The following is a 27,580-nucleotide window of genomic DNA, read 5'->3' on the forward strand; positions in this document are numbered from 1 at the left end:
AGGCACGTCTGCAACCTGCAGCGGCGCGTCTGCGCATGCACGGGTTGCGATTCAGCGCTTCTGCGCATGCATGACTGCCGAAACCCAGAAATAACCCGGCACTTCCGGGTTTCGGCGGTCTGCAACCCGAAGAAACAACCTGAAGCGTCTGCAACCCGAGTTTCAATGTACAGTGGTACCTCGGGTTACATACACTTCAGGTTACAGACTCCGCTAACCCTGAAATAGTGCTTCAGGTTAAGAACTTTGCTTAAGTACTTAATTGGTTCCGGAGGTCCGTACTTAACCTCAAACTGTTCTTAACCTGAAGCACCACTTTAGCTAATGGGGCCTCCCGCTGCTGCCTCGCCGCCGGAGCACAATTTCTGTTCTCATCCTGAAGCAAAGTTCTCAACCTGAAGCACTATTTCTGGGTTAGCGGAGTCTGTAACCTGAAGCGTATGTAACCCGAGGTACCACTGTATAGATTCCCTCTGGGGAATCTAGTGGTCAACGGTGAGGACAGGATCCTGCGTCAGGTGGCTCCCAGTTGGGCCTGATCCAGCCGCAGGGCGGTTCTTAGGTTCAAAGCATGGGAAATTGAGCAACAGCTTGCTAATTCGCCCGTGCTTTTTGATTGCTCCTCTACACGGCACACCTCTCTGTCGCCCGCAGCGGGACAACATGGGGCTCTGGACGTTGTGGTTTTTTTTTGCAGTGGTTTTTTTTTGCAGAGTTGCTAACCCTGCGGTTTTCTCTGCCCGCGGAGCCTCTCGTTACCTACAGGGCTGGGCTTGGTTCGGTTTTCGAAAACAAAAGTCTCCAGCCGTCCCCGGGTCCCCAACTCCCTTTTGCCTCGAGCCGGGCGCCTCTGCCTTTAAAGAACACCTCTTCCTGCCTAACCACCAAGGCTGAAACAAACCTGACGAGTCTCTTTCCTGGGAAACCTCGGGAAATTAGCAATTTGCCGGCTCCCCTGCATTCCCACAGAGACCAGTCTTTGGGGTTGAGGGTGTTTTTCTGACCGTGCCCTGAGTTTTCTGAGCGGGTAATTCATTTTCCTTGCTTGCTCTAAAGGTAAAGGGACCACTGACTGTTAGGTCCAGTCGTGGCCGTCTCTGGGGTTGCGGCGCTCATCTCGCTTTACTGGCCGAGGGAGCCGGCGTACAGTTTCCGGGTTGTGTGGCCAGCATGACTGAGCCGCTTCTGGCAAACCAGAGCAGCGCACGGAAACGCCGTTTACCTTCCCACCAGAGCGGTGCCTATTTATCTACTTGCATTTTGATGTGCTTTCGAACTGCTAGGTTGGCAGGAGCAGGGACCGAGCAACGGGAGCTCACCCCGTCATCGCGGGGATTCGAACCGCCGACCTTCTGATCGGCAAGCCCTAGGCTCTGTGGTTTTAACCCACAGCGCCACCCGTGTCCCTGTTTGTGTTTCTATATTGCAAACCACCCTGTGGGCAAGCCAGAAGGGCATGTGCCACTGATTCGGGTCTGCCATCTCCACAGAGACAGAAGCGTTTTTCGTATGGAATCTGTTCGAATCGTCCCTCAAGAACAGCCGAGGGCAAGACATTCAATCTTGTGAGAGTAAAAGTGCGTAAAGGGAGTAAAAGTCTATATTTTAGAATTGCTAGGTGATGCAGAGAGGGTGCCAGAGAGTCAAAGTGGGAAGGTGGAAAACAGTTATGCCATGGGCAAAATGTCCTTATTGTGGCCAAGTTGTCTGACGCTCAATATCATTTAAAGGTAAAGGTAAAGGGACCCCTGACCATTAGGTCCAGTCGTGGCCGACACTGGGGTTGCGGCGCTCATCTCCCTTTACTGGCCGAGGGAGCCGGCGTACAGCTTCCGGGTCATGTGGCCAGCAGGACTAAGCCGCTTCTGGCGAACAAGAGCAGTGCACGGAAACGCCGTTTACCTTCCCGCTAGAGTGGTACCTATTTATCTACTTGCACTAGTGTGCTTTCAAACTGCTAGGTTGGCAGGAACAGGGACCGAGCAACGGGAGCTCACCCCGTCATTGCGGGGATTCGAACCGCCGACCTTCTGATCGGCAAGTCCTAGGCTCTGGGGTTTAACCCACAGCACCACCCGCGTCTTGCTTGCTTTAGGGGTGGTGAAATCTTGGTTTATGGCGGCGATGTGGGTCCCCCCCCCCCCCGGAAGAATAAGAGAAATTGAATTGGGAAATGTTCCTGTGGAAAAGAGGCACCGGAATTTTTTCCCAAATGCTCTCTTGGAAGAGAGATGGGGGAAGCATTTTGTGGGTGCTGAGGGCCACACTGCCCTTCTGGGGGCCAGGTGGGCAGGGTCAGAGGTGAAAGTGGGCAGTGTGATGGGCGTGAATTTTACTTTTTTTGTACCGCCAGGCTAGTTTCTAAACCCCCAACCAGCCCCTCTCTACCTTACGCCCAGGTAAGCGAGAGGCGGGATCGAGAGGAGAGTTTTCCATCTGGGCCCAAACACTCCAATCAGAACCGGGGAGGGGCGTGGCTTTGGGGAGTGGGTGTGGTCTTGGAGAGACTCCTGGGGGGCCAGTTGGAAAGGACCTTTGTTGTTGTTGAGTCGTTTAGTCGTGTCCGCCTCTTGGTGACCCCCTGGACCAGAGCACGCCAGGCCCTCCTGTCTTCCACTGCCTCCCGCAGTTTGGTCAAACTCATGCTGGTAGCTTCGAGAACACTGTCCCACCATCTCGTCCTCCGTCGTCCCCTTCTCCTTGTGCCCTCCATCTTTCTCAACATCAGGGTCTTTTTCCAGGGAGTCTTCTCTTCTCATGTTGTGGCCAAAGTCTTGGAGCCTCAGCTTCAGGATCTGTCCTTCCAGTCAGCACTCAGGGCTGATTTCCTTCAGAATGGAGAGGTTGGATCTTCTTGCAGTCCATGGGACTCTCAAGAGTCTCCTCCAGCACCAGAATTCAAAAGCATCCATTCTTTGGCGATCAGCCTTCTTGATGGTCCAGCTCTCACTTCCATACATCACTACTGGGGAAACCAGAGCTTGAACTATACAGACCTTTGCTGGCGAGGTCATGGCCACCTTCCGGATCCCCTCCACTGTCCTAACTCAGCGTGTTTATTTTCCTTCTCTTTAGTCATCAAAACCAACTACTTTGAAACTCCAGGTCTCTTGCCCAACAATTGCCTAATAATCATCGTTACCGACAAAACTTGCGAAATGGATTCTTCCATCCCCCTCCGGCAGAGGAATAAAGTTTTGGGGAAATTTTCCAAGCTTCCCCCGACCCCAGACCCCAGAACAGGCTGCTATCCGCAAGGGAACTCCCGCCGGGCTCTCCAGGCTTGCGGATATCTGCCCAAAGCCCAGGGTGCACCCCACTGCGCTCCCCGGGTTTTGGGCTGCAAGCTGCTGTCCGCAAGCCTTGGGAGCTTGGCGGGAACTCCCGTGGGCTCCCAAGGCTTGCGGATAGCTTCCTAAAGCCTGGAGAGCGAGAGGGGTCAGTGCGCACCGACCCCTCTCGCTTTCCATGCTTCAGCGAAAGCCTGCATTCGCCCCATAGGACGCACACACATTTCCCCTTCATTTCTGGAGGGGGAAAAGTGTGTCCTATAGGGCAAAAAATACGGTATATCCCAAACTCTATATTTTAACTGAAAAGGTTGGGGGGGGGGCGTCTTACACGCCTAGTCGTCTTATACGCCGGAAAATACGGTAATTGGGAACTTGGTTTGTAAAGTTATCGCTTTGCTGCAGACTTGATTGCAAACCTTAAAAATACCAAAAGCGAAAACGAGATTTCTGGGTCTTGGGGCTAAGAGTTAGGGTGGCGTTTTCGTGTCTCCCCGTTGGGAAGGGTCTCCGAATAACGTGTCTCCTTCGTCTTATGTCACCTGCAGCTGTACGAACTGGACGGAGACCCGAAAAGGAAGGAATTCCTGGACGACCTCTTCAGCTTCATGCAGAAGCGAGGTGAGACGACAACCCACCCCTTTCTCCCTCCCTCCCTGTCTGTCCGGCAAATCTTTTGCAACGGATGCTTTTGCAAAGCTAGCTTTGGGTAATCTTCCTCTGTGCTTGCTAAGGTCACACACATGCACACAGCGAGGGGCGTGCCATCTTGCAGAAAAATACTTCTGTTGCATCATTCTCTTCTCCTGCTCCTCCTCCTCCTCTGATGAAAAAAGGCAATTAAAAAAAAATTCGTTTATGCATTTTTTCCAGTTTTACATTTACACGTCACGTCAACACCCTTATACAATATTTTACAAAGACCAGGCGTCAGCAGACCTTTTCAGCAGGGGGGCGGTCCGCTGTCCCTCAGACCTTGTTGGAGGCCGGACTATATTCTGAAGCAAAATTATATGAACGGATTCGTACGCCCCACAAATAACCCAGAGATGCGTTTTAAATAAAAGGGCACATTCCACTCGTGTAGAAACACCAGGCAGGCCCCACAAATAACCCAGAGATGAATCCGAAATAAAAGCACACCTTCTACTCATGTAAAAACGCTCTGATTCCCGGACTGTCCATGGGCCGGATTTAAGAGGCGATTGGGCCGGATCTGGCCCCCGGGTCTTAGTTTGCCTACCCATGACATAGACCCTAGAACTAGATCTATGTAAAATAGGTAATTTCCTATCTAAGAGGTGGAAGTGCACAAACATCTTAGAGATTATTTTATTATTTATTCATTATTATTATTATTATTATTATTAAATAAACTTACCATATTTTTTGCTCTATAAGACTCACTTTTCCCCTCCTAAAAAGTAAAGGGAAATGTGTGTGCGTCTCATGGAGCGAATGCTGGCTGCGCAGCTATCCCAGAAGCCAGAACAGCAAGAGGGATTGCTGCTTTCGCTGCGCAGCGATCCCTCTTGTTCTTCTGGCTTCTGAGATTCAGAATGTTTTTTTTCTTGTTTTCCTCCTCCAAAAACTAGGTGCGTCTTATGGTCTGGTGCATCTTCTAGAGCGAAAAATACGGTATACACCGCCGTATACCCGGAGGTCTCAGGGCGGTTCACAACAAGACCACAACATATAAAATCAAACGAAAAGCAGTAACCCAAGCCACATTCTAAAAGGGCATAGGGTGTAAATTGGATCGACCAAAGGCCTGGTTAAAAAGGAACGTTTTTGCCCGGCGCCCTAAGGTGTACAATGAACGAGTAAAGATGGTAATTAACGAGCAAGCAGTGATATAGAGACAGCATCCTTCAGGTGTCCTTAAAATTAATCAATTAGGCGAATCGTTATCTCGCCCATTCCAATTAAAAAGCAAAACCTGCGATGTTTTCAAAGATTGTCTGGGAAAAGAATTAAAAGAATTGCTTTGCTGGAGTCGCAGGGGTCGGGAGAAGAGACGGTTGGTGGCGTCACGGGTTCGGGCCAATACGCCGAGACTCCTGCTGCTATGTTGCTTAACGTGGCTTTTACTGGGCAATAAAAACCCGCGCTGGCTGGCAGCTGAAGGGAGTGTCAAGAAAAGCGGTGGGAAGAGAGATTTACCTTAAGTCAAGGAATCCGATTGTGGGGAGGGGGGTGGCGGTTGTGGGGGGGGGGTAGCAGATGGTCTTGTCCCAGGAGCTTTGCACGACCGGAATGTGCATCTAGGAAACGATTACCGGGGGTGTGCAATGGGCAAGGACGGGCATAAAGGAAATTGCAAGGTGCTTTTGTGGGTTTAAGGGACGCGGGTGGTGCTGTGGGTTAAACCACAGAGCCTAGGGCTTGCCGATCAGAAGGTAGGCGGTTCGGATCCCCGCCACGGGGTGAGCTGCCGCTGCTCGGTCCCTGCTCCTGCCAACCTAGCAGTTCGAAAGCACGTCAAAAGTGCAAGTAGATCAATAGGTACTGCTCTGGCGGGAAGGTAAATGGCGTTTCCGTGCGCTGCTCTGGTTCGCCAGAAGAGGCTTAGAAGCGGCCACATGACCTGGAAGCCGGCTCCCTTGGCCAGTAAAGCGAGATGAGCGCCACAACCCCAGAGTTGGCCACGACTGGACCTAATGGTCAGGGATGTTGTTGTTGTTTAGTCATTTAGTCGTGTCCAACTCTTCGTGACCCCCTGGACCAGAGCATGCCAGGCCCTCCTGTCTTCCACTGCCTCCCGCAGTTTGGTCAAACTCATGCTGGTAGCTTCAAGAACACTGTCCCACCATCTTGTCCTCTGTCGTCCCCTTCTCCTTGTGCCCTCCATCTTTCCCAACATCAGGGTCTTTTCCAGGGAGTCTTCTCTTCTCATGGCCAAAGTCTTGGAGCCTCAGCTTCAGGATCTGTCCTTCCAGTGAGCACTCAGGGCTGATTTCCTTCCGAATGGAGAGGTTGGATCTTCTTGCAGTCCATGGGACTCTCCAGAGTCTCCTCCAGCCCCAGAATTCAAAAGCATCCATTCTTCGGCGATCAGCCTTCTTGATGGTCCAGCTCTCACTTCCATACATCACTACTGGGAAAACCATAGCTTTTACTATACGGACCTTTGTTGGCAAGGTGATGTCTCTGCTTTTTGAGACGCTGTCTAGGTTTGTCATTGCTTTTCTCCCAAGAAGCAGGCGTCTTTTAATTTCGTGGCTGCTGTCACCATCTGCAGTGATCATGGAGCCCAAGAAAGTAAAACCTCTCACTGCCTCACATTTCACAGGCTGTAAATAAACCACCCATTTTACAGGTAGGATAGTTAAGGCTGCAAAAAGACCTCTCCTCCTTCCCACCCCCCAAGACCCCCCCCAGGATCCTCCCTCAAAGTCTTCCTCTCCTGGGATCCAAGCCACAGGCCGGCCGGCCCATCCTCTGGCCGGACACCGTTTAATCCCGGAAAATGACCCATTCCTTCCTGCAATAAAACGGTCGGACGACTGCACCATTGCACAAACATCTTCTGGCTGCCGTCGGCTCTTGTTTTCTCGCCCCGATTGTTCCTTTCGGCTTTAAGGAAGCAATAAATCAATTAGAGGGGGAAGCGGGGTGGTTTATTTTGCCCCCTTTTGAAAGCAGCTCCTTTTGTCCGCTAGCTAGGAGTGTCCAAACCCATTTGTGTGCCAAAGTGGTCTTTTTTTGTTCATGTGCTACGATTCAGTTTCCTCAGGTTTTCGCTGCTTGTTCGGGTTTCTAGACCTCATGACGGCATCATCATCATCATCATTATTATTACTATTATTATTCTTGTTAGGGATGCCCAAAATCATCCGATGAGATTCGCGGCTTGAATCGTCGCGGGATGTAAACGTTTTGAGGCGAATGCAAAACGTTGGACCTGCAGAGAGTTAAAAGCGCCCTTTCTTTCTTTCTTTCTTTCTCTCCCCCCTCCTTTCTCTCTCTCTCTCTTCCTTTTTCTTTCTTTCTCTCTCTCTCTCTCACTCTTTCTGTCTATATATATATATATATCTTTTTCTCTTTCTTTCTTTTCTTTCTTTCTTTCTTTCTTTCCTTTCTCTCTTTCTCTCTTTCTCTCTCTCTTCTCTCTCTCCTTCTTTCTTTCTTTCTTTCTTTCTTTCTTTCGCTCTCTCTCTCTCTTTTTCTGTCTTTCTTTATCTCTCCTTCTCTCTCTCTCGCTTTCTCCCCCTCTCTTTCTTTCTCTCTTTCTCTCTTTCTCTCTTTCTTTATCTCTCTCCTCTCTCTCTCCTTCTCTTTCTTTCTTTCTTTCTTTCTTTCTTTCTTTCTTTCGCTCTCTCTCTTTCTCCTTTCTTTCTTTCATTCTCTCTCTCTCTCTCTCTCTCTCTCTCTCTCTCTCGTTCTTTCTCTCGTTCTTTCTCTTTCTTTCTTTATCTCTCTCTCTCCTCTCTCTCTCTCTCCTCTCTCTCCTTCTCTCTCTCTCTCTCTTTCTTTCTTTCTTTCTCTCTTTCTTTATCTCTCTCTCTTTCTCCCCCCCCGCCCCTATCTCTTTCTTCCTCTCTTTCTGTCTTTCTCTCTTTCTCTCTCATTTCTGCCCGAGCAGATGCGGAAAGGGCGCGATTTGAATGCACCAGACCTTTCGGGGAAAAAACAGCCTGATGCAAATTGGAGGCTCTGTGGCTTGTCTTTGGTCAAAGGTGTTGGGGGAACGGGAACAGAGTCTTGTTTGCTTTCTGAAACCTGCCAGGGTGTTTGTTTCAGAGTAGGCAGGCGTGCAAACATAGCACATCCGACGAAGAGAGGCAGCGCGGTGTAACGGTTAGAGCGCTGGTCCTGGGAGAGACCAGGGAATCAAATCTAATCCCCCTTAAAAAAAACATTCTGCTCATGATAATAATAGCAGAAAGCGGCGAAATAATGTGGTCGGTTCTGTCAAGCACTGAACGTTGAATGAAAAACGTCACGCAACTTTCAAAATAACCCAGATCTACACTATGAACCAGCTTGGGTTCCTAATAGGGGAGAAAGGTGGAATACAACAACTAATAATAATAATAATAATAATAATAATAATAATAATATGTTACTTATACGCCACCCATCTGACTGAGTTGCCCCAGCTTCTCTGTGCAGATTCCAACAAGTTAAAACACCCAACACATTAAAACATAAAACTTTAAGAACTTCCCTGTGTTTCAGGGTCACCGTGGAGATTAAATTTGGAGCCAGGACAGCAGGGGGGAAGAACAATGAGCCCCGAAACACAAAGCACTCCAGTTTTGAGAGTTAATAATAATAACAATAGCAATAATTTTATTATTTATTCCCCGCCCATCTGGCTGGGTTTCCCCAGCCACTCTGAGCAGCTTACAGCATATATAAATAAAGCATCAACCATTAAAAACTTCCCCAAACAGGGCTGCCTTCAGGTGTCTTCTAAAAGTTCTTTATCTCCTTGAGACTTGATGGGTGCCACCACCGAGAAGGCCTTGTGCCCGCTTCCCTGCAACCTCGCTTCTCACAGGGAGGGAACCGCCAGAAGGCCCTCGGAAGTGGACCCCGGCGTCCGGGCTGGACGATTGTGGTGGAGACGCTCTTTCCAGGGTCATTTGGACAGGCACAGTGGTGGTCTATGTTAATCACTGCAATGCCTCCCTAATCCTTATAATTGTCTAATTACATCAGGAAGGGAACCTGCCCTTCTGATTTTGCCACTGCGCGCCTGGTTCTGCCGGCGGAGGCTGTGCCCCGCAACTCAGAAACTCGAGGGGCGAGTCAAGGGAGCTGCCGGTTCGAATCCCGCCTCGTAACCCGAACTTGCTGGTCTGGTCCGTCATAGCAGCAGCAATTGTAATAAAAATAAAAAAGAAAGGAACTTTTAAAGGCTTTGATAGAATCATTTCACAACAAGCTTCCAGGTGCGCAGCCTGGGGGTCGTTTTGGACTCACAGCTGTCCATGGAGGCGCAGGTCAATTCTGTGTCCAGGGCAGCTCCATCTGGTACACAGGATGAGACCCTCCCTGCCTGCGGACTGTCTGGCCAGAGTGGTGCATGCTCTGGTTGTCTCCTGCTTGGACTACTGTCATGCGCTCTCCATGGGGCTACCTTTGAAGGTGACCCGGAAACTGCAACTAATCCAGAATGTGGCAGCTAGACTGGGGACTGGGAGCGGCCGCCAAGACCACATAACACCAGTCCTGAAAGACCTGCATTGGCTCCCAGTACGTTTCCGAGCACAATTCAAATTCTTGGTGCTGACCTTGAAAGCCCTAAATGGTCCAGTAGACCTGAAGGAGCATCTCCACCCCCATTGTTCTGCCCGGACACCTGGGTCCATCTCCCGAGGGCCTTCTGGCAGTTCCCTCCCTGCGAGAAGTGAGGTTACAGGGAACCAGGCAGAGGGCCTTCTCGGTGGTGGCGCCCTCCCTGTGGAACGCCCTCCCACCAGATGTCCAAGAGAAAAATAACTACCAAACTTTTAGAAGACACCTGAAGGCAGCCCTGTTTAGGGAAGCTTTATAATGTTTAATAGGTTATTGTATTTTTGGAAGCTGCCCAGAGTGGCTGGGGAAACCCGGCCAGATGGGCGGGGTATAAACAATAAATTATTATTATTATTATTATTATTATTATTATTGGTCATGGATATTTTTAGCTGAGATTCCTCCATGGGCTAGGATGGGCCCTGGAGGTCCCTTCCGATTCTGTGATTCCGTGCCGAATTCGGTTGCCGCAGTCTTTAGGAGAGTTATCGGAAAGCACAGAGACTTTCACCGCCGCCACGGTCAGCTTCAACCAGTGAGCGAGGCTGCGATTCGGCCCCCGCCCAACTGCTATTTTTGTTCCTTTCTCTTTTCGTCTGCAGGGACGCCGGTCAACCGCATCCCCATCATGGCCAAGCAGGTCCTCGATCTGTACATGCTCTATGTCCTGGTGACCGAGAAGGGCGGCTTGGTGGAGGTGATCAACAAGAAACTCTGGCGGGAGATCACAAAGGGTCTGAACCTTCCCACGTCCATCACCAGTGCTGCCTTCACCTTGCGCACTCAGTAAGTAATAATAATAATAATAATTTATTATTTATACCCCGCCCATCTGGCTGGGCTTCCCCAGCCACTCTGGGCGGCTTCCAAAAATATATATTAAAATACTGTAATACATCAAACATTAAAAGCTTCCCTAAACAGGGCTGCCTTCAGATGTCTTCTAAAAGTCTGGTAGTTGTTGTTCTCTTTGACATCTGGTGGGAGGGCGTTCCACAGGGCGGGCGCCACCACCGAAAAGGCCCTCTGCCTGGTTCCCTGTAACTTGGCTTCTCGCAGGGAGGGAACCGCCAGAAGGCCCACGGGAGATGGACCCAGGTGTCCGGGGTGGACGATGGGGGTGGAGATGCTCCTTCAGGTCTACTGGGCCTTTGAGGCCGTTTAGGGCTTTCAAGGTCAGCACCAACACTTTGAATTGTGCTCAGAAACGTACTGGGAGCCAATGTAGGTCTTTCAGGACCGGTGTTATGTGGTCTCGGCGGCCGCCCCCAGTCACCAGTCTGGCTGCCGCATTCTGGATTAGTTGTAGTTTCCGAGTCACCTTCAAAGGCAGCCCCATGTAGAGCGCATTGCAGTAGTCCAAGCGGGAGATAACCAGAGCATGCACCACTCTGGCCAGACAGTCCGCAGGCAGATAGGGTCTCATTCTGCGCACCAGATGGAGCTGGTAAACAGCTGCCCTGGACAGAGAATTGACCTGCGCCTCCATGGACAGCTGTGAGTCCAAAATGACTCCCAGGCTGCGCACCTGGTCCTTCAGGGGCACAGTCACCCCATTCAGCACCAGGGAGTCCCCCACACCCGCCCGCCCCCTGTCCCCCCCAAAACAGTACTTCTGTCTTGTCAGGATTCAACCTCAATCTGTTAGCCGCCATCCATCCTCCAACCGCCTCCAGACACTCACACAGGACCTTCACCGCCTTCACAGGTTCTGATTTAAAGGAGAGGTAGAGCTGGGTATCATCCACATACTGATGTCTTGCCCCGCAACCCAGAAACCCTTTAGGAAAAACCCAGTTCCCTTTAGAAAAGGGGCACAGCTGCCGGTTCATAACGGTGGTTTTCGACCCGTGAAATTGTCATAATCTCAAATCCTGCGTAGTTTTCCCTGTTGCAAAGCTGCAGAGTGAGTGGTACCCAGAGTCCAGTTTTAAGAATTAAAGCTGTTTTTCGTTGATCTGCAATTATTATTTGAGCTGCCCGGGGTATATAGAATAATAATAATAATAATAATAATAATAATAATAATAATAATAATAATTCTTATATATGTCGCGCTCTCCGCAGCCGAAGCTGGGCTCAGAGCGGCTAACATCAAATGTATAACACATTAGCATAAGATCAGACAATCAATTAAAATAGAAGACCAGTTCTTTTGACAATACACTGGTACCTTGGGTTACATACGCTTCAGGTTACACACGCTTCAGGTTACAGACTCCGCTAACCCAGAAATAGTACCTTGGGTTAAGAACTTTGCTTCAGAATGAGAACAGAAATCGTGCTCCGGCGGTGCGGCAGCAGCAGCAGGCCCCATTAGCTAAAGTGGTGCTTCAGGTTAAGAACAGTTTCAGGTTAAGAACGGACCTCCGGAACGAATTAAGTTCTTAACCCGAGGTACCACTGTATATCAAACCACTACAGTGGTACCTCAGTCCGGTTTAAGAACGATTCGGTTTATGAACTCCGCAAAACAGGAAATAGTGTCCCGGTTTGAGAACTTTATCTTGGTCTAAGAACGGACTCCAAATGGTGGAAGGGCACCGGCGGCAGGAGGCCTCATTAGGGAAAGCGCGCCTTGGTTTTGGAACGGTTTCGGTTTAAGAACGTACTTCCGTTCTTAAGGTACCGCTGTAGAAGACCAGTTCTTTTGACAGTATATCAAACCGGTACAGTGGTACCTTGGTTCTCAAACTTAATCCGTTCCGGAAGTCCGTTCTGGAACCAAAGCGTTCCAAAACCAAGACCCATAGAAAGCAATGCAGAACGGATCGATCCATTCCAGACTTTTAAAAACAACCCCTAAAACAGCACTTTAACATGGATTTTACTATCGAACGAGACCGTTGATCCATAAAATGAAAGCAATAAACAATGTACTGCAGTCACACAATCAATCAGTAGCTGAACTGGGTTCCACACAGTCGCAGAAACAAAACCAGAAAGAGCCGCAAAAACGCAAAATAAATGGCAAAAACAGTCAGACCTCAGAGTAACACTCAAATCGGAAGCATAACACTCAAAACGGAGCATGTTCGGCTTCCAAAAAAAGTTCACAAACCGGAACACTTCCTTCCGGGTTTGCAGTGTTTGGGTTCCAAGCTGTTTGAGTACCAAGGCGTTTGAGAACCAAGGTACCCCTGTATATCTCTATAGTATAGAGACATTATCTATAACCTGACGCCAAACGGCTCCTTTAAACCAGGGTCGCGGCTGCCGAAACGGAAAGCCGCGGTGCCGCTTTCGGGCCGGAGAAAACGGAGATGGGAGGGCCGTCTTCAGAAATAAATAAATCTCAAGAGCTGTCCTGCGGAAGACGGAGCGAGCTTCTTTCCTCCTGCTTTGGAGGGCAGGACTCGAACCCGTGGCTTCACGTCAGAAGGAAGGAGATTCCGACTCCACGTTCGGCCGTGGGGTGGGAGGCGGTTTTCATCCTGTTTTCTTTTTTGGGGGGGTTCGTAATTCTTTAGGAAGGCTTACCGTATTTTTTGCTCTATAAGACTCACTTTTCCCCTCCTAAAAAGTAAGGGGAAATGTGTGTGCGTCTTCTGGGGCGAATGCAAGCTGCGCAGCTATCCCAGAAGCCAGAACAGCAAGAGGGATTGCTGCTTTCGCTGCACAGTGATCCCTCTTGCTGTTCTGGCCTCTGAGATTCAGAATATTTTTTTTCTTGTTTTCCTCCTCCAAAAACTAGGTGCGTCTCGTGGTCTGGTGCATCTTATAGAGCGAAAAATACGGTAGTTTCCAGTGGATCAAAGGCTCTTTGGGAAGAAATTTACGTATAGTTCTATATGGAGACGCACCCTTTAATTTTTGGAAGCAGGGGAATGGGCTCATTCTGACCCCATCCTTTCTCCTCCTCCTCTCTCTCTCTTTCTCTTTCTCTCCCCTTCTTCCTTCTCTGCCATTCGCTTCCCCCACCTATTACATCCACCCTAATCAAGGCTAATGTTAATTAGTCTGGAATTCAGAGGACCAGGTGGCGGAAAAAGGATTTGTGGGTGGGGAGGGAGGGGTGGGCCGGTGGGGGGGGGAGGTGAGTGGATGGAGGGCTGTTAACTCCTTCGTAGCTGTAAACCCAACTTCCTTTCTCTTAAAAAAAGAAGCAGTGTCTTGCCTGTCCTTAAATGCTGCCAGAAGATTCGAAAAAGCACCTGGTTTTGTGTTTGTGTGTGCAGAATACAAATAAAAACACAATAAACCATCAAACATTAAAAAAACCTTCCCTATCTCCTTGACTTGGGGTTTGCATAGCTCCATCCCCTCCAATGTTTCTCCCATGAAAATAGGGACGTCCTATTCCATCCCCTCCAACGTTTCTCCCCTGAAAATAGGGACGTCCTATTCCATCCCCTCCAACGTTTCTCCCGTGAAAATAGGGACGTCCTATTCCATCCCCTCCAACGTTTCTCCCCTGAAAATAGGGACGTCCTATTCCATCCCCTCCAACGTTTCTCCCCTGAAAATAGGGACGTCCTATTCCATCCCCTCCAACGTTTCTCCCCTGAAAAGAGGGACGTCCTATTCCATCCTCTCCAACGTTTCTCCCCTGAAAAGAGGGACGTCCTATTCCATCCCCTCCAACGTTTCTCCCCTGAAAATAGGGACGTCCTATTCCATCCCCTCCAACGTTTCTCCCGTGAAAATAGGGACGTCCTATTCCATCCCCTCCAACGTTTCTCCCCTGAAAATAGGGACGTCCTATTCCATCCCCTCCAACGTTTCTCCCATGAAAATAGGGACGTCCTATTCCATCCCCTCCAACGTTTCTCCCGTGAAAATAGGGACGTCCTATTCCATCCCCTCCAACGTTTCTCCCCTGAAAATAGGGACGTCCTATTCCATCCCCTCCAACGTTTCTCCCATGAAAACAGGGATGTCCTATTCCATCCCCTCCAACGTTTCTCCTGTGAAAAGAGGGACGTCCTATTCCATCCCCTCCAACGTTTCTCCCCTGAAAATAGGGACGTCCTATTCCATCCCCTCCAACGTTTCTCCCCTGAAAAGAGGGACGTCCTATTCCATCCCCTCCAACGTTTCTCCCCTGAAAATAGGGACGTCCTATTCCATCCCCTCCAACGTTTCTCCCCTGAAAATAGGGACGTCCTATTCCATCCCCTCCAACGTTTCTCCCCTGAAAACAGGGACGTCCCATTCCATCCCCTCCAACGTCCAATAGGGACGTCCCATTCCATTGGAATAGGGGGCCAACTCTGTCCATCTTGGCAGTGTACGTTGAATCGAACAAAGCGCGAATGGTTGATTTTTGTGTGTGTCTGTTTTTCCCTGGAAAGGTACATGAAGTATTTGTACCCCTACGAGTGTGAGAAGAGAGGTCTGAGCAACCCCAATGAACTGCAAGCCGCCATCGACAGCAACCGCCGTGAGGGTCGCCGGCAAGGGTTCAGCGGATCCATATTCACGTACTCGCCCAGCGGCACCCATGGCATGCTGTCCTCACCCAAGCTCCAAGTGCCAACGCTGGGGTTGCCCTCGACCACTAATGGCAGCTCCTTGGCCTCCATCCCGAAGATCAAAAAAGGTACGGCAGCCTATTGCCTCGCGCGTTTGGTTCCACACACAGCCCCGGAGCATTTTGTGCCCCGCTCTTCAACCTAAAAGGTCTCCCGGGTTGGCGTAAAGGTAAAGGGACCCCTGACCATTAGGTCCAGTCGTGGCCGACTCTGGGATTGCGGCACTCATCTCGCTTTACTGGCCGAGGGAGCCGGCGTACAGCTTCCGGGTCATGTGGCCAGCAGGACTAAGCCGCTTCTGGCGAACCAGAGCAGCGCACGGAAACGCCGTTTACCTTCCCGCCGGAACGGTACCTATTTATCTACTTGCACTTTGATGTGCTTTCGAACTGCTAGGTGGGCAGGAGCAGGGACCGAGTAACGGGAGCTCACCCTGTCAAAGTGCAAGTAGATAAATAGGTACCGCTCCGGCGGGAAGGTAAACGGCGTTTCCGTGCGTTGCTCTGGTTCGCCAGAAGCGGCTTAGTCATGCTGGCCACATGACCCGGAAGCTGTACACTGGCTCCCTCGGCCAGTAAAGCGAGATGAGCGCCGCAATCCCAGAGTCGGCCACGACAGGACCTAATGGCCAGGGGTCCCTTTACCTTTACTATCTGAACGATAGTCTTGGTCATTTAATTGCCCTTGATCATTTGATTGCTTGTTTTATGTTGCTATGGCCGTTGGCTAATGCGAATAAAGTTTATCTCTCTATCTAAGATAGATAGATAGATAGATAGATAGATAGATAGATAGTTAGTTAGTTTATTACGGCCATGGGCCCATATTCAATACATCATACAGCAAAACAGGTATAACAAGATAAAATTAATAAATTAAATTACGTTTAAATCAAGTACATCTTAACCCATAAGTTTCTAAATTCCATTAAAATAAGAACAATATAGCGCTTAAAATATCAAATTATCAGTATAAATCAATATTATTTAGGCAAAATCAATAATCATACAGTAATCCATTTTTCCTTTTATAGGCTAATACTGTTATCAGAAATCTGGCAACAGAAAGGGACCTACTCGGATCAGAATCTTGCAATAAATGTATTAGCTGTGTTTCCAAGGAGTCACCTGAGATTTCCAATAATAAAGGGGACAGAAATCTGATCCGAGAAACTGAATGTAGTGGACAACAGAATAGTATATGTTGTCTATCTAAAAAAACAAAACAAAATCTCCCTTTATCGCTCTCTCCGTCTCACCTGTTTGCACCTCTCTGCGCTAAAGGAGCTTTCCTATTTGTTGTTGTTCTTGCAACCCCTGCAGAGGAGGAGACGGCCATCCCCATCGGTGTGCCCGGACGCCTGCCCGTCTCGCTGGCAGGCCACCCGGCCATCACGGCCCAAGCCGTCCAAGCTGCGGCGGCCCAGGCGGCGGCGGTGGCTCAAGCAGCAGCGCTGGAGCACCTGCGGGAGAAGCTGGAGTCCGGGGAGCCCCCGGAGAAGAAGATTGCTCTCGTGACGGATGAGCAGCAGCGGTTGATGCAGAGAGCGCTGCAACAGAACCTCCTGGCCATGACTGCTCAACTGCCCATGAGTATCCGCATCAACAGCCAAGGGACTCGCTCGCCAGGTATCCTTGATCTCTTGCCTTGCCCAGATGGAGGTCAGAGAGAATGATCTGTGTGTGGACATTTGTTGTTCTTGTTTAATCGTTTAGTGGTGTCCGCCTCTTCGTGACTCCCTGGACCAGAGCACGCCAGGCCCTCCTGTCTTCCACTGCCTCTCGCAGTTTGGTCAAACTCATGCTGGTAGCTTCGAGAACACTGTCCCTCCGTCTCATCCTCTATCGTCCTCTTCTCCTTGCGGCCTCCATCTTTCCCAATATCCGGGTCTTTTCCAGGGAGTCTTCTCTTCTCCTGAGGTGGCCAAAGTCTTGGAGCCTCAGCTTCAGGACCTGTCCTTCCAGTGAGCACTCAGTGGGCGCTCATCTCGCTTTACTGGCCAAGGGAGCCGGTGTACAGCTTCCGGGTCATGTGGCCAGCAGGACTAAGCCGCTTCTGGCGAACCAGAGCAGCGCACGGAAATGCCGTTTACCTTCCCGCCGGAGCGGTACCTATTGATCTACTTGCACTTTGAGGTGCTTTCGAACTGCTAGGTTGGCAGGAGCAGGGACCGAGCAATGGGAGCTCACCCCGTTGCGGGGATTCGAACTGCCGACCTTCTGATCGGCAAGCCTAGGCTCTGTGGTTTAACCCACAGCGCCACCTGCATCCCTTAGGCACCTGTACAGGTGTGGAAATTTGCATGTGTTCCCCCGCCCACTTTTGCCCCTGGCCCCGCCCCCCGGAAGGAAAATGGCTGTCTGCCTGCCTCTGTCTTACCCGCCTCCTGTTTTGCCTTCCAGAAAACCGCCAAGACTCCGCCATGAATTTGGCCACCAACGGAACGAACAGCATCAACATGTCGGTGGAACTCAACGGCATCGTTTATACAGGTAAACCCCGGTTGAAGGAACCTTGGAAAGGAGGTTTCAGACAGCCTCACAAAACCAGTCTTTTTTTTTATTTTTAAGAAAAATCATTTTTACAGTGGTCCCTCGCAAGACGAATGCCTCGCAAGACAAAAAACTCGCAAGACAAAAGGGTTTTTTGTTTTTTGAGCTGCTTCGCAAGACGATTTTCCCTATGGGCTTGCTTCGCAAGACGGAAACCTCTTGCAAGTTTGTTTCCTTTTTCTTAACACCGTTAATACAGTTGCGACTTGACTTCGAGGAGCAAATAGAACGCGGTGTGGTAGCCTTTTTTTGAGGTTTTTAAAGCTTTTTGAGGTTTTTGAAACTTTTCCAAAACTTTCCCGACACTGTGCTTCGCAAGACGAAAAAAATCGCAAGACGACAAAACTCGCGGAACGGATTAATTTTGTCTTGCGAGGCACCACTGTATTGATTTTCCAATAAAAACCATCCAATTAATAAATCCAATCATAATACTACTCCAATTAAAATAAAAAGCTAAAATAAAAAAGACCAAATTATAGCCCAGTCTTAAGTTTGCTAAGGTCGCAAGCTCAGAAGGTTGCGAGATGAGCGCCGCAACCCCAGAGTCGGTCACGACTGGACCTAATGGTCAGGGGTCCCTTTACCTTTACCCTATCTCCTCTCAAAGCAATTGCTGAAAGGCGGCAGCCCTGGCTTTTGTAGGGAATAATAATAATAATAATAATAATAATAATAATAATAATAATAATAATAATAATAATTTACTTATACCCCGCCCATCTGGCTGGGTTTCCGCAGCCACTCTGGGCGGCTTCCAACAGAGTATTAAAATACAATAATCTATTAAACATTAAAAGCTTCCCTAAGCAGGGCTGCCTTCAGATGTCTTCTAAAAGTCAGGTAGTTGTTTATGTCCTTGACATCGGACGGGAGGGCGCCACCACCAAGAAGGCCCTCTGCTTGGTTCCCTGTAGCTTTGCTTCTCGCAATGAGGGAACCGCCAGAAGGCCCTCAGAGGTGGACCTCAGTGTCCAGGCTGGACGATGGAGGTGGAGACGCTCCTTCAGGTGTACTGGGCCGTTTAGGGCTTTCAAGGTCAGCACCAACACTTTGAATTGTGCTCGGAAACGTCGTACGGCAACCGGGATTAAGGGACCAGTCGGGTGTTTAGGTTGGTGAGAATGAACAGGTCCAGGGTTCCGGTGGCCCACCAAGTGTCTTCTTCCATCCTCCTCCAGGTGTGCTGTTTGCCCAAACTCCGGGGCCGTCGTCCTCCCTCAGCAAAGGAAACTCCAACAGCGGCCGCGGCGGCTCGCAGGGCGGGCAGGCCGCCAGCGCCCCGCAGACTGCTTTCCCCGCCGCGCCGACGTCTACCTCAACCAATTCCTCGTCGCCTTAAGGAAACCCTCCCCGCTTCTCCTCTTCGCCCTGCCAAAGCCGAAAGCCCCCGGCGACGCACGGCCGACGAGAAAACATCCCCGGTTTGGACCCTTATCCGCCTGTCTGGACGGGTATTTCCTGGGGGCGTTTTTCCGGAGAGAGGGGAGAGATGGACCCGCTGGATCTTAACGCACGCGCCTTGTTTGTTCCCGGGGGTGCAAGGGGGGTCTGGAAGGTGCCATCTTCTGTCCCCCAAATCCCCCCCCCAAAATAAAGGAACCTCTTTGCCATTGCTGCAGGGAGATGTTTTGACCCTGCCCCAATTGGGAACGGAGGGAGGTATCCCAACCAATCTCAGCTTGACACCAAAATAACCAAACCTTTTTGGGGGAAACAGGTGGGGGAGCCACTGGGTCCTAATCTCTCCCTCCTCTTTCTCTCCCCGCTTCCACCAAATATTTCCCCCAATGCCCAGCATTAAAGATATCAATAGAAGAACCAAAAAACGAAAACAAAGCTTTTTCAGCCTGGATTTTGGAGGGCAGGGGGTGGCGCGCCGAGCGCCGACGATTTCTGAGCCAGATGGAAAACACTGTGTGGTTTTAGCTCTCTTGTTTTATTTGACGTAATGCATTGTAGACACAGAACTCCTTACCTCATGCGAACTCACACTTTTGCACTGTGTGGTATTTTTATTTTTATTTTGTCTGGGGCGGTGGCAGAGAGGCGCCTCTCGTCAGGCGGTCTCAGGGTGCAGGGTGGTCTCAGAACGAAATCCTTTTTTTTAAACCGCACCCCAAACAGCATTTACAAAAGGGGGTGGCGGGGGGGGAGGTGGGCGGGGGGAAAGCTTTTAGCTATTGCGTTTTTGTGTTGTTTCCTTTTTTTTACAAAAAACCAACCGCTCTTGAAACATAGTATAAGGAAAATTCAGGGGTGTGTGTAAATAGAAACTTCTTTTGTTTTTGGAATACTATTCTCAACAGACAACCAAAAAAGAAAAAGCGAAAGCAGATCTATAGAGCAAATTCTGTAAGTTTTAATTTTGGCGGTTATCCTCTTAACGCGTGTTGCTTCAGGCGTGTTTTCCGATGGCGATACGGCTGCACTTTTCCTCCCAAAATCTTTTCGCGTAACACTGGCAGGGGCTTTTTTTTTGCAAGGGGGGGGGGTCTCGGGGGAAATTGTCTTTGACGAACGAGCTCAGGTGGGGTTTTTTTTCTACATATTGGGGTGGGTCGGGGGCGGCGCGCAAGCAATTGCTTTGGGATTTCACGGGGTGATATTTTTGTACGGAGATTTCTTTGCGTGGAAATTGGAGGATCAGATGGGGCAGCCTTGGCTGCGTCTTAGCGCCTCGCTCCCCTGACCCTCAAACTTTTCTCCTTTGCGATGGCAAAACAACGACACCAAAAAACCCACTGGGTTGTTTCTCCTTGCCTCCATCCCCCAAATAATTTAAAAACCACAGCGTTAACCTCCGCAAAGTGTGCGGGGCTTGACGTTTCCCCAACGCCCGGGAAAACTGGGGACCTCAGACGTCACCATTTCCAGAACTGGCTCTTGCCAGTACAAAACCCTTTTTTTAACATCGCATCCTCCGTGTGCATTTGAATCGCGTGGCTTCCCTGCAAATAATCCCGGGAAACGTAGTTTGCAGAGGGTGCTGGGGACCTCAGACGTCCGACTGGCTTTTGCCAGGACAAAACCATTTTTTAAACTTAGCTTCCAGACATCGCATCTTCCGTGTGCATTTGAAGCGCGGAGCTTCCTTGCAAATAATCCCGAAAACCGTAGTTTGCAGAGGGCGGGCAGTTCTTTCAGATTTCCCGCAACGGTGTGTTGCTGAGGAGTAGCGTGGCGAGCTGGGGGTTTTGGCAAAGTTTTGGGGGCGCAACTGGCGGAGAGGATAAAATTTGGGGTTGTGGTTTTTCTCCCCATGCTCCCACCAAGCTCACTTGTGGTTTCCTTTGAATATAGGGCGGGGGGAAGCCCACCATTTCGGATGCAGACGAAGAGGGGGTCCAAATATTTGCGGCTAGCCGCCAGAGAACCCCCTCGACTTAACAACGACAGTTTGTTGTGTTGGCATATCTACCTCATCGTACCCCTTTCTCCTCCTTTCCAGTTCCCAGTGGGCAAATTGGAGAGGATTCTTGAATCAGAACATCTTTCCCCCCCCCACACACCAATGTCTTCTCTTTGCCGGACCCCCTCCCGGGAAATATTTCTAGAAATTCAGTTTTCCTTTAACGGAACGCAGCAAAACGCTCAAAGTAAGCAACTACTACTAACGTGGGCTCTCAAAACATCTATCCATCACTCCCTTGTCCTCTCATGTGCTGGTTTTAATTTCTTAACTGGGGTTTGGGGGGCTGGGAGAAGACCACCACTGGGCCCCCCTCAACAAAACAGATTATTGTGCCCCTAAAGGAGACCCCATTTTGATCCAGTCCTGTTTTGTTTCAGCCGGCACCATTAAGCGGTCGGTAGCTTTCGGGAACGAACAGAAGTCTTCGCCCTCCCTCTCTCTCTCCTTATATTTTTAAAAATGATTTTTAGAATTTGTCGCTTTCTGGGATCAAATAGCGACAACTTTCTCTCTCCCTCTCTCTCTCTCTCCCTTTTTATATTTTTTAAAATGATTTTTAGAATTTGTCGCTTTCTGGGATCAAATAGCGACAACTCTCCCTCCCCCCCCCTCTCTCTCCCCCCCCCTCTCTTTCTTGGGGTTAATAAAAAGGCTGTAGAACCCAGACATTTGCTTGGGAATGTTTTTAAATTTTCTGTTCAAGGCTCTAGGAATTTTAACAGGCTTTCCGACCGGCGGGTGCATCTCCTCGCTTCTATTTTCCCCAAAGCCACAATATATATCTCTATATATTCCATTGGGTGTCGACCTGGCGCCCTCTGGACTTTGGGTGCCGTGCACTCTGGGAGTTGTAGCGCAACACACCCGGACGGCTTCTAGATTGGCGGCGAACCCTGTAGACACTGAGCGCCCTCGTCCCCTGCGCTGCGATACCCTTTGAAACCGTTGTGGTTTCTGGGAGCTGTAGTTTTGTGCCGGGCGCTGAGCGCTGTGGGGTGAGCGCCCTGTTCCCCCTCGCCAGAGCTACAGTTCCCGGAGCTCCCTGGGGAAAGAGGGGTTGGTTTCTATGCCATTCTTAAGATGTTATAGAGGGGAATTTCCTGGGTCTCCTGACAGCTCCCGGCGCCCCTAACAAAACTACAGCTCTCTTTGGGGAAAACCACGACGGTTTCCAGGAGCTTGACTCTTCCGGAGCCTATTTTGAAGCCTGCGTTCAAAGAACTCTCCCCTGCCTTATATTTAGACGCTGGCCAAGGAACCGACAAAGGGATATTTCTTCTCCACGAACCCCAAAGAATGCTGCCACCCAGAAAAACAAAAAAAAAACCATTTTCTGTCCACATCGTTCCCGCTTTCGGAACGTGGCCAAAGTTTTGGAGAGCCCGACCGAGAATATCTTAAGGTGGTTTTTGTGTGTGTGTTTTTAGGCTGTGTTATTAAATTAAAAGCACACGACGTCCCCCTCCCCAACCTCGCGGGAACTGTAGTTTGCCTAAGGCGCTGGGAATTGTAGCGCTGCGAGCGTTTTTTCATTTAATTATCGATTCTGCTTTTAAAAAATATAAATAATTGCGCTTGCCAATTTCTGGAATGGGAATTCCAGCCCGAGGGGCGTTGATAGCCTTTAAATTCGGCGTCCTTTTATCATTATTATTATTTTAAAATAATAATAATAAAGCTCTCTCAGATCCCGTCGGGAATAGCTCTTTGCTTCCTTGCTCCTCTTTTTTCAAAACAACCGCTCAGCAAACAGAGATGCAGATATCCATAAATCAGATTTTATACTCCTTTGCGGAACTGCTTTGGGCAGTTTTTCGGCGCACCTCAAAACCCTTTGGAGCCGGCAATGCGGTTCCGGCTATTTCTTGCACCCTGAATACGTTGGGTCCCCACTTCCAGCGTGGTAGCAGTTAACATCCCACCTACCTCTGAACTGGCCCCCATTTTCACTATTTCTCTAGGGAAGAGAGAGAGGGGCACCATTGCCGTTGAGTCTCCCTATAGTGCTTTTAAGGACTTTGCAAGTGAGCCCCGGACTTGGGGCGGTCTGGGTATGTTGGACCCTTCTTACCTCCTCCTCTGAGTAGACCCATTGAAGCAAACGGGCCCAAATTGGCGGCTGATATCAGTGGGGAGAGACGGGGCAGCGACACCCCCCCTCATCACCAAAGCAAGGTTGCATTTGTGGACTGCGTTAAGACGGTTCTCAGAATCCAGCCCCCAAGCTACCCAGCCCAGAAATATATAGAAATATATTGCCTGCAAGATCCCACCTCTGCCACCAATCCTCTTGTATCGCAAACAGGTCCCCCCCCCCTTTTTATTTTTTGGAAAGCTTACTAATCGAACCGTACGGGTACCGCGGATCACAAAAGTGTCTGCTTTGAATTGCGGGTTAAATGGCCTCGCACGGACCCAGGGCGTCCGTGGGGCAGGTATGGATCTAGGGGGAGGAGAGGGGGCAAACTGTTCCTTCAACATCTGCCTAGTATTTTTGTTTTTTAAACTCCGTTTTCAGGTGCGTCGACCCACCTCAAACCAATCTCTCTATGTGGGTCTTCCCCACGCTGACTTTCCTGCCTTCCCCACTCATGAAAATAATTTTATTTTTTAAAAAATCTACCCATTGGGCAGTCCTGCCTTCTTTCCTTTTCGGGTCCTCGAGCTGCCGCGCCGAATCCTAGGCTTGAAACCCTCCCTTTCTGCCTGGAGACGCGGAGATGGGTCAAAGATCGGTTTGCGAACCCGCAAATCTGGCTCTTTTGATGGAACCCGGTTAAACCACAGCTGTCTGTGTTCAGACTTGGAAACTATAGGATATACCTCTGTTATTAAGGCAGTATATGCACCATCCCTTTAAAAAAAATACCCCCCAAAATCCTGGAAATTCTAGTTTGAGGGTGTTTGGAACTATAGCACCGTCAGGGGGGTAAACTACAGTTCCCGGGGTTCCTTTATTTTTGGGGAGCTGCTTTGAAGGGATGTTGCATACGTTGCTATGATTTGAAGTCAGTTGGGTGAATCACCGCTTGTCCAAAAAAAAAAGAGAGGGTCTTGGGTTCGAGGTGAAACACAGAGCTTAGGCGTTTTTGCGGTCTTGGTTTGGAGGTAAAGGCCCGTAAGCCGATACAATCACCTGAATTTTAAACGGCTTTGGGCGCCGTGGGGTGTGCACAGGACCAGTCTGGTGATAATAATAATAATTTTGTCATTTATACCCTTCCCAAATGACTGGCTCTGTCCTCGTGTCGACAGCTCCGCGTCTGCGAAAGGGCCGGAGTCGTCGGGACTCGAACCCAGAACCTCCACCCGCCTTCCCCTAAAGAAGAGACCTTCCTCTCTGACATGCTACCCCCTTTCCTCGTGGGAAGGAGTAGTTGTTGCCGGGTGTGTGTGTGTGTGTTGTGTGTGTGTTTGTGTGAATTTCCCCCCACCCTAGACATATTTTTTAAAAGAGAGAGAGAGAGAAACAGGGAGGAGTTTTTAGCGCGGGTGGGCGAGAAAGTAATTCTATATCCAAATTTATATAAATATATATAAAAGTGTGTATGTTTGTGGGTTGTTGTTCTTAAAGTGTGCATGTGTGTGTGTCTCTCAAGGAACGTGGCGTAATTCCTTCATTCTCAGGCCAGAAATTTTGCTTTTTAGGGTTCGATGGCGACTCAGGGGCAACGTGAAAAATGCTATCTGGATCTTGATTGTATTCTGGAGGGGCTGCGAGGGTCGGGGTGGCGGGTGGGATACAGGTTTGGGTTGGGTGTACAGGAAACAAACCAAAATAGAATAAAATTTGCTTGCGGTGATGGTGGCTGGAGGTGTGCTGGGTGCGAATTCCGACCCAGGGCTTTCTGCGTTCCCAAGAACGGGGCGACGCTTGGGGGGAAAAACCCATTTATTTTATTTTTGGGGAATATTTCACCGCTCGATCGCACCCTGCTATCAAGAAGAACGTTTTCCGGGTTCTCGATTTCTGCGCAAATTTTCGCAAAAGAGACTCCGTTCGAGGCAAGATTCGCGGGAGCGAGATTGCAGAGGTTGGGTTTGCGGACCCCAAAAAAACTTTAAAAATAGCTGCAGGATTTTGGGGTTTTGTTGTTTTTCGATGACGCCTTTCCCACAAAAGCAAGGATTTTCCGTGCGGCCCCCCCAAACTCGCAATCCCATTTTACGTCTAATTCGCTTGCGAAAAGCGAAAACGGGAAGACTTTAGCTGGTAGTAAAAGGATTTGTGTTACATTTGTACAAACACTGTGGTTTTTTTTGCGGGGTGGGTTCTGATTTTTTTTGGGGGGGTGCAAACTCAGACCCCCTTCTTCCTTTCTCTCTCTCTCTCTGCATATCAAGTTTTTAAATAAGATGTAATTTCAGGGTGTGTTTTTTCGCCCCATTTCTGGGGTTGTGTTTGTTTGTTTTTCTTCTTCAAAGGAAATAATCAAATTTGAACGAGCAGCAAAGATATGCAATCTGTACAGCGTAGGTAGACTTTTGACTCAGGAAAGAAAATAAAAATCGAAAAATAAACCACATTCTACCTCTGAAAACAGCAGCGGGCTGCCTTTCGTCACGGCGGGGGTATTCGTTTTTTTTGGGGGGGGTTAAGGCAGCCTCTGCTTTTTGCGCTTTTTAATTTTTCGTTTCGTTTTTTTCGTTTGTTTGTTTCGTGTGTTGTTGTTGATTATTTTTTTTCCTTAAGAAAGAATATCACGTTTTCGCAAAACATTCAGGTATTATTAACCTTTGTGACTTAAGAGAGAAATAAAATAATAAAAAAAAACACTGAAAAAGTTTACATTTTATAACATTATTATTACAGATTGTATTTAAACTTCAGAAATATTTAAAACGATTGTAACCTTGTAAAGTTGGAGAAATATTAAAAAAGGAAAAAAGAGGACGAAAGGAGATTCATCCGAACGTGGTTTTGTCATCTGTGTGTGTGTGTGTGTGTCTGTCTGTTTTTTTGGAAGCCTATGAAGTTCCCAGATCCCGTTCACAGCGGTACCTTGGTTCTCAAACTTGGTCCGTTCCAAAACCAAAGCGTTCCAAAACCAAGGCGCGCTTTCCCATAGAAAGTATTGCAAAACGGATTAATCCATTCCAGACTTTAAAAAACACAACCCCTAAAACAGCAGTTTTGGATTTTACTGTCTGACAAGACCATCGATCCGTAAAACGAAAGCAATAAACAGTGTACTGCAGTCGCGCAATCGATCCATCAGTAGCTGGACTGGGTTCCGCACAGTCGCAAAAACAAAACGAAAAAGAGCCGCGAAAACGAAAATGCAAAATAAATAGCAAAAGCAGACAGACCTCAGTGTCACACTCTGATTGGAAGCGTAACACTCAAAACGGAGCACGTTCAACTTCCGAAAAAAGTTCGCAAACCGGAACACACACTTCCGGGTTTGCAGTGTTTGGGTTCCAAGTTGTTTGAGTACCAAGGCGCTTGAGAACCAAGGTACCACTTTATATGCATTTAAAGAGGTATCATACGACTTTGAACAGCCCCAATGCATCTGGGAATTGTGGTTGGATCAGGGTGCTGAGAGTCGATGGGAGAGCCCAGTTCTCCGGGAAGAGGGATTGGTTGTTGATTTGTAGCTCTGGGAAGGGAGTAGGGGGTCTTCACAACACCGCCCAGCACCCTGTAAAGGTAAAGGGACCCCTGACCATTAGGTCCAGTCATGGCCGACTCTGGGGTTGCGGCGCTCATCTCGCTTTATTGGCTGAGGGAGCCAGCGTACAGCTTCCGGGTCATGTGGCCAGCAGGACTAAGCCGCTTCTGGCGAACCAGAGCAGCGCATGGAAACGCCGTTGACCTTCCCGCCAGAGCGGTACCTATTTATCTACTTGCACTGGTGTGCTTTATAACTGCTAGGTGGGCAAGAGCAGGGACTGAGCAACGGGAGCTCGCTCCTTCGCGGGGATTCGAACTGCCAACCTTCTGATCGGCAAGCCCTAGGCTCTGTGGTTTAACCCACAGTGGTTAAAGGTAAAGGGACCCCTGACCGTTAGGTCCAGTTGTGGCCGACATGTGGCCAGCAGGACTAAGCCGCTTCTGGCGAACCAGAGCAGCGCACGGAAACGCCATTTACCTTCCTGCCACAGTGGTACCTATTTATCTACTTGCACTGGTGTGCTTTATAACTGCTAGGTTGGCAGGAGCAGGGACCAAGCAATCGGAGCTCACCCCGTCATTGCGGGGATTCGAACTGCCGACCTTCTGATCGGCAAGCCCTAGGCTCTGTGGTTTAACCCACAGCGCCACCCGCTCCCCTAAGGTAAAGGTAAAGGACCCCTGGACGGTTAAGTCCAGACAAAGACAGCTATGGAGTTGCGGCGCTCATCTTGCTTTCAGGCCGAGGGAGCCAGCGTTTGTCCGCAAATAGCTTTCCGGGTCGTGTGGCCAGCAGGACTGAACCGCTTCTGGCGCATAACGGACACCAGAGCACATGGAAATGTCATTTACCTTCCCGTCGCAGTGGTACCCATTTATCTACTTGCACTGGTGTGCTTTCTTTTTTGAATTTAATTTTAATTCTTTGCTGATTAAAAATGTACATACCTGTACAAACAGGATGTGCTATCTCTTTACATATGAAG

General features: G+C 49.3%; 1 protein-coding gene across 2 annotated transcripts in view; it reads left to right on the top strand.

Moving 5' to 3' along the window:
* Positions 1-25,885, top strand: part of ARID3A (AT-rich interaction domain 3A) — a 60,294-nt gene extending 34,409 nt beyond the window's left edge. For both annotated transcript variants that reach the window (XM_028713375.2, XM_028713376.2), the window contains exons 4-9: positions 3,839-3,911; positions 10,139-10,322; positions 14,831-15,078; positions 16,333-16,638; positions 17,413-17,502; positions 18,744-25,885. In XM_028713375.2, the coding sequence (XP_028569208.2) occupies positions 3,839-3,911; positions 10,139-10,322; positions 14,831-15,078; positions 16,333-16,638; positions 17,413-17,502; positions 18,744-18,904 (1,062 nt within the window). In that variant the 3' untranslated portion in view covers positions 18,905-25,885. The remainder of the gene's footprint in view (positions 1-3,838; positions 3,912-10,138; positions 10,323-14,830; positions 15,079-16,332; positions 16,639-17,412; positions 17,503-18,743) is intronic.
* The last annotated feature ends 1,695 nt before the right edge of the window (positions 25,886-27,580 follow it).

Source organism: Podarcis muralis, chromosome 18, assembly GCF_964188315.1.
Source record: "Podarcis muralis chromosome 18, rPodMur119.hap1.1, whole genome shotgun sequence".
Lineage (NCBI taxonomy): Eukaryota > Metazoa > Chordata > Lepidosauria > Squamata > Lacertidae > Podarcis > Podarcis muralis.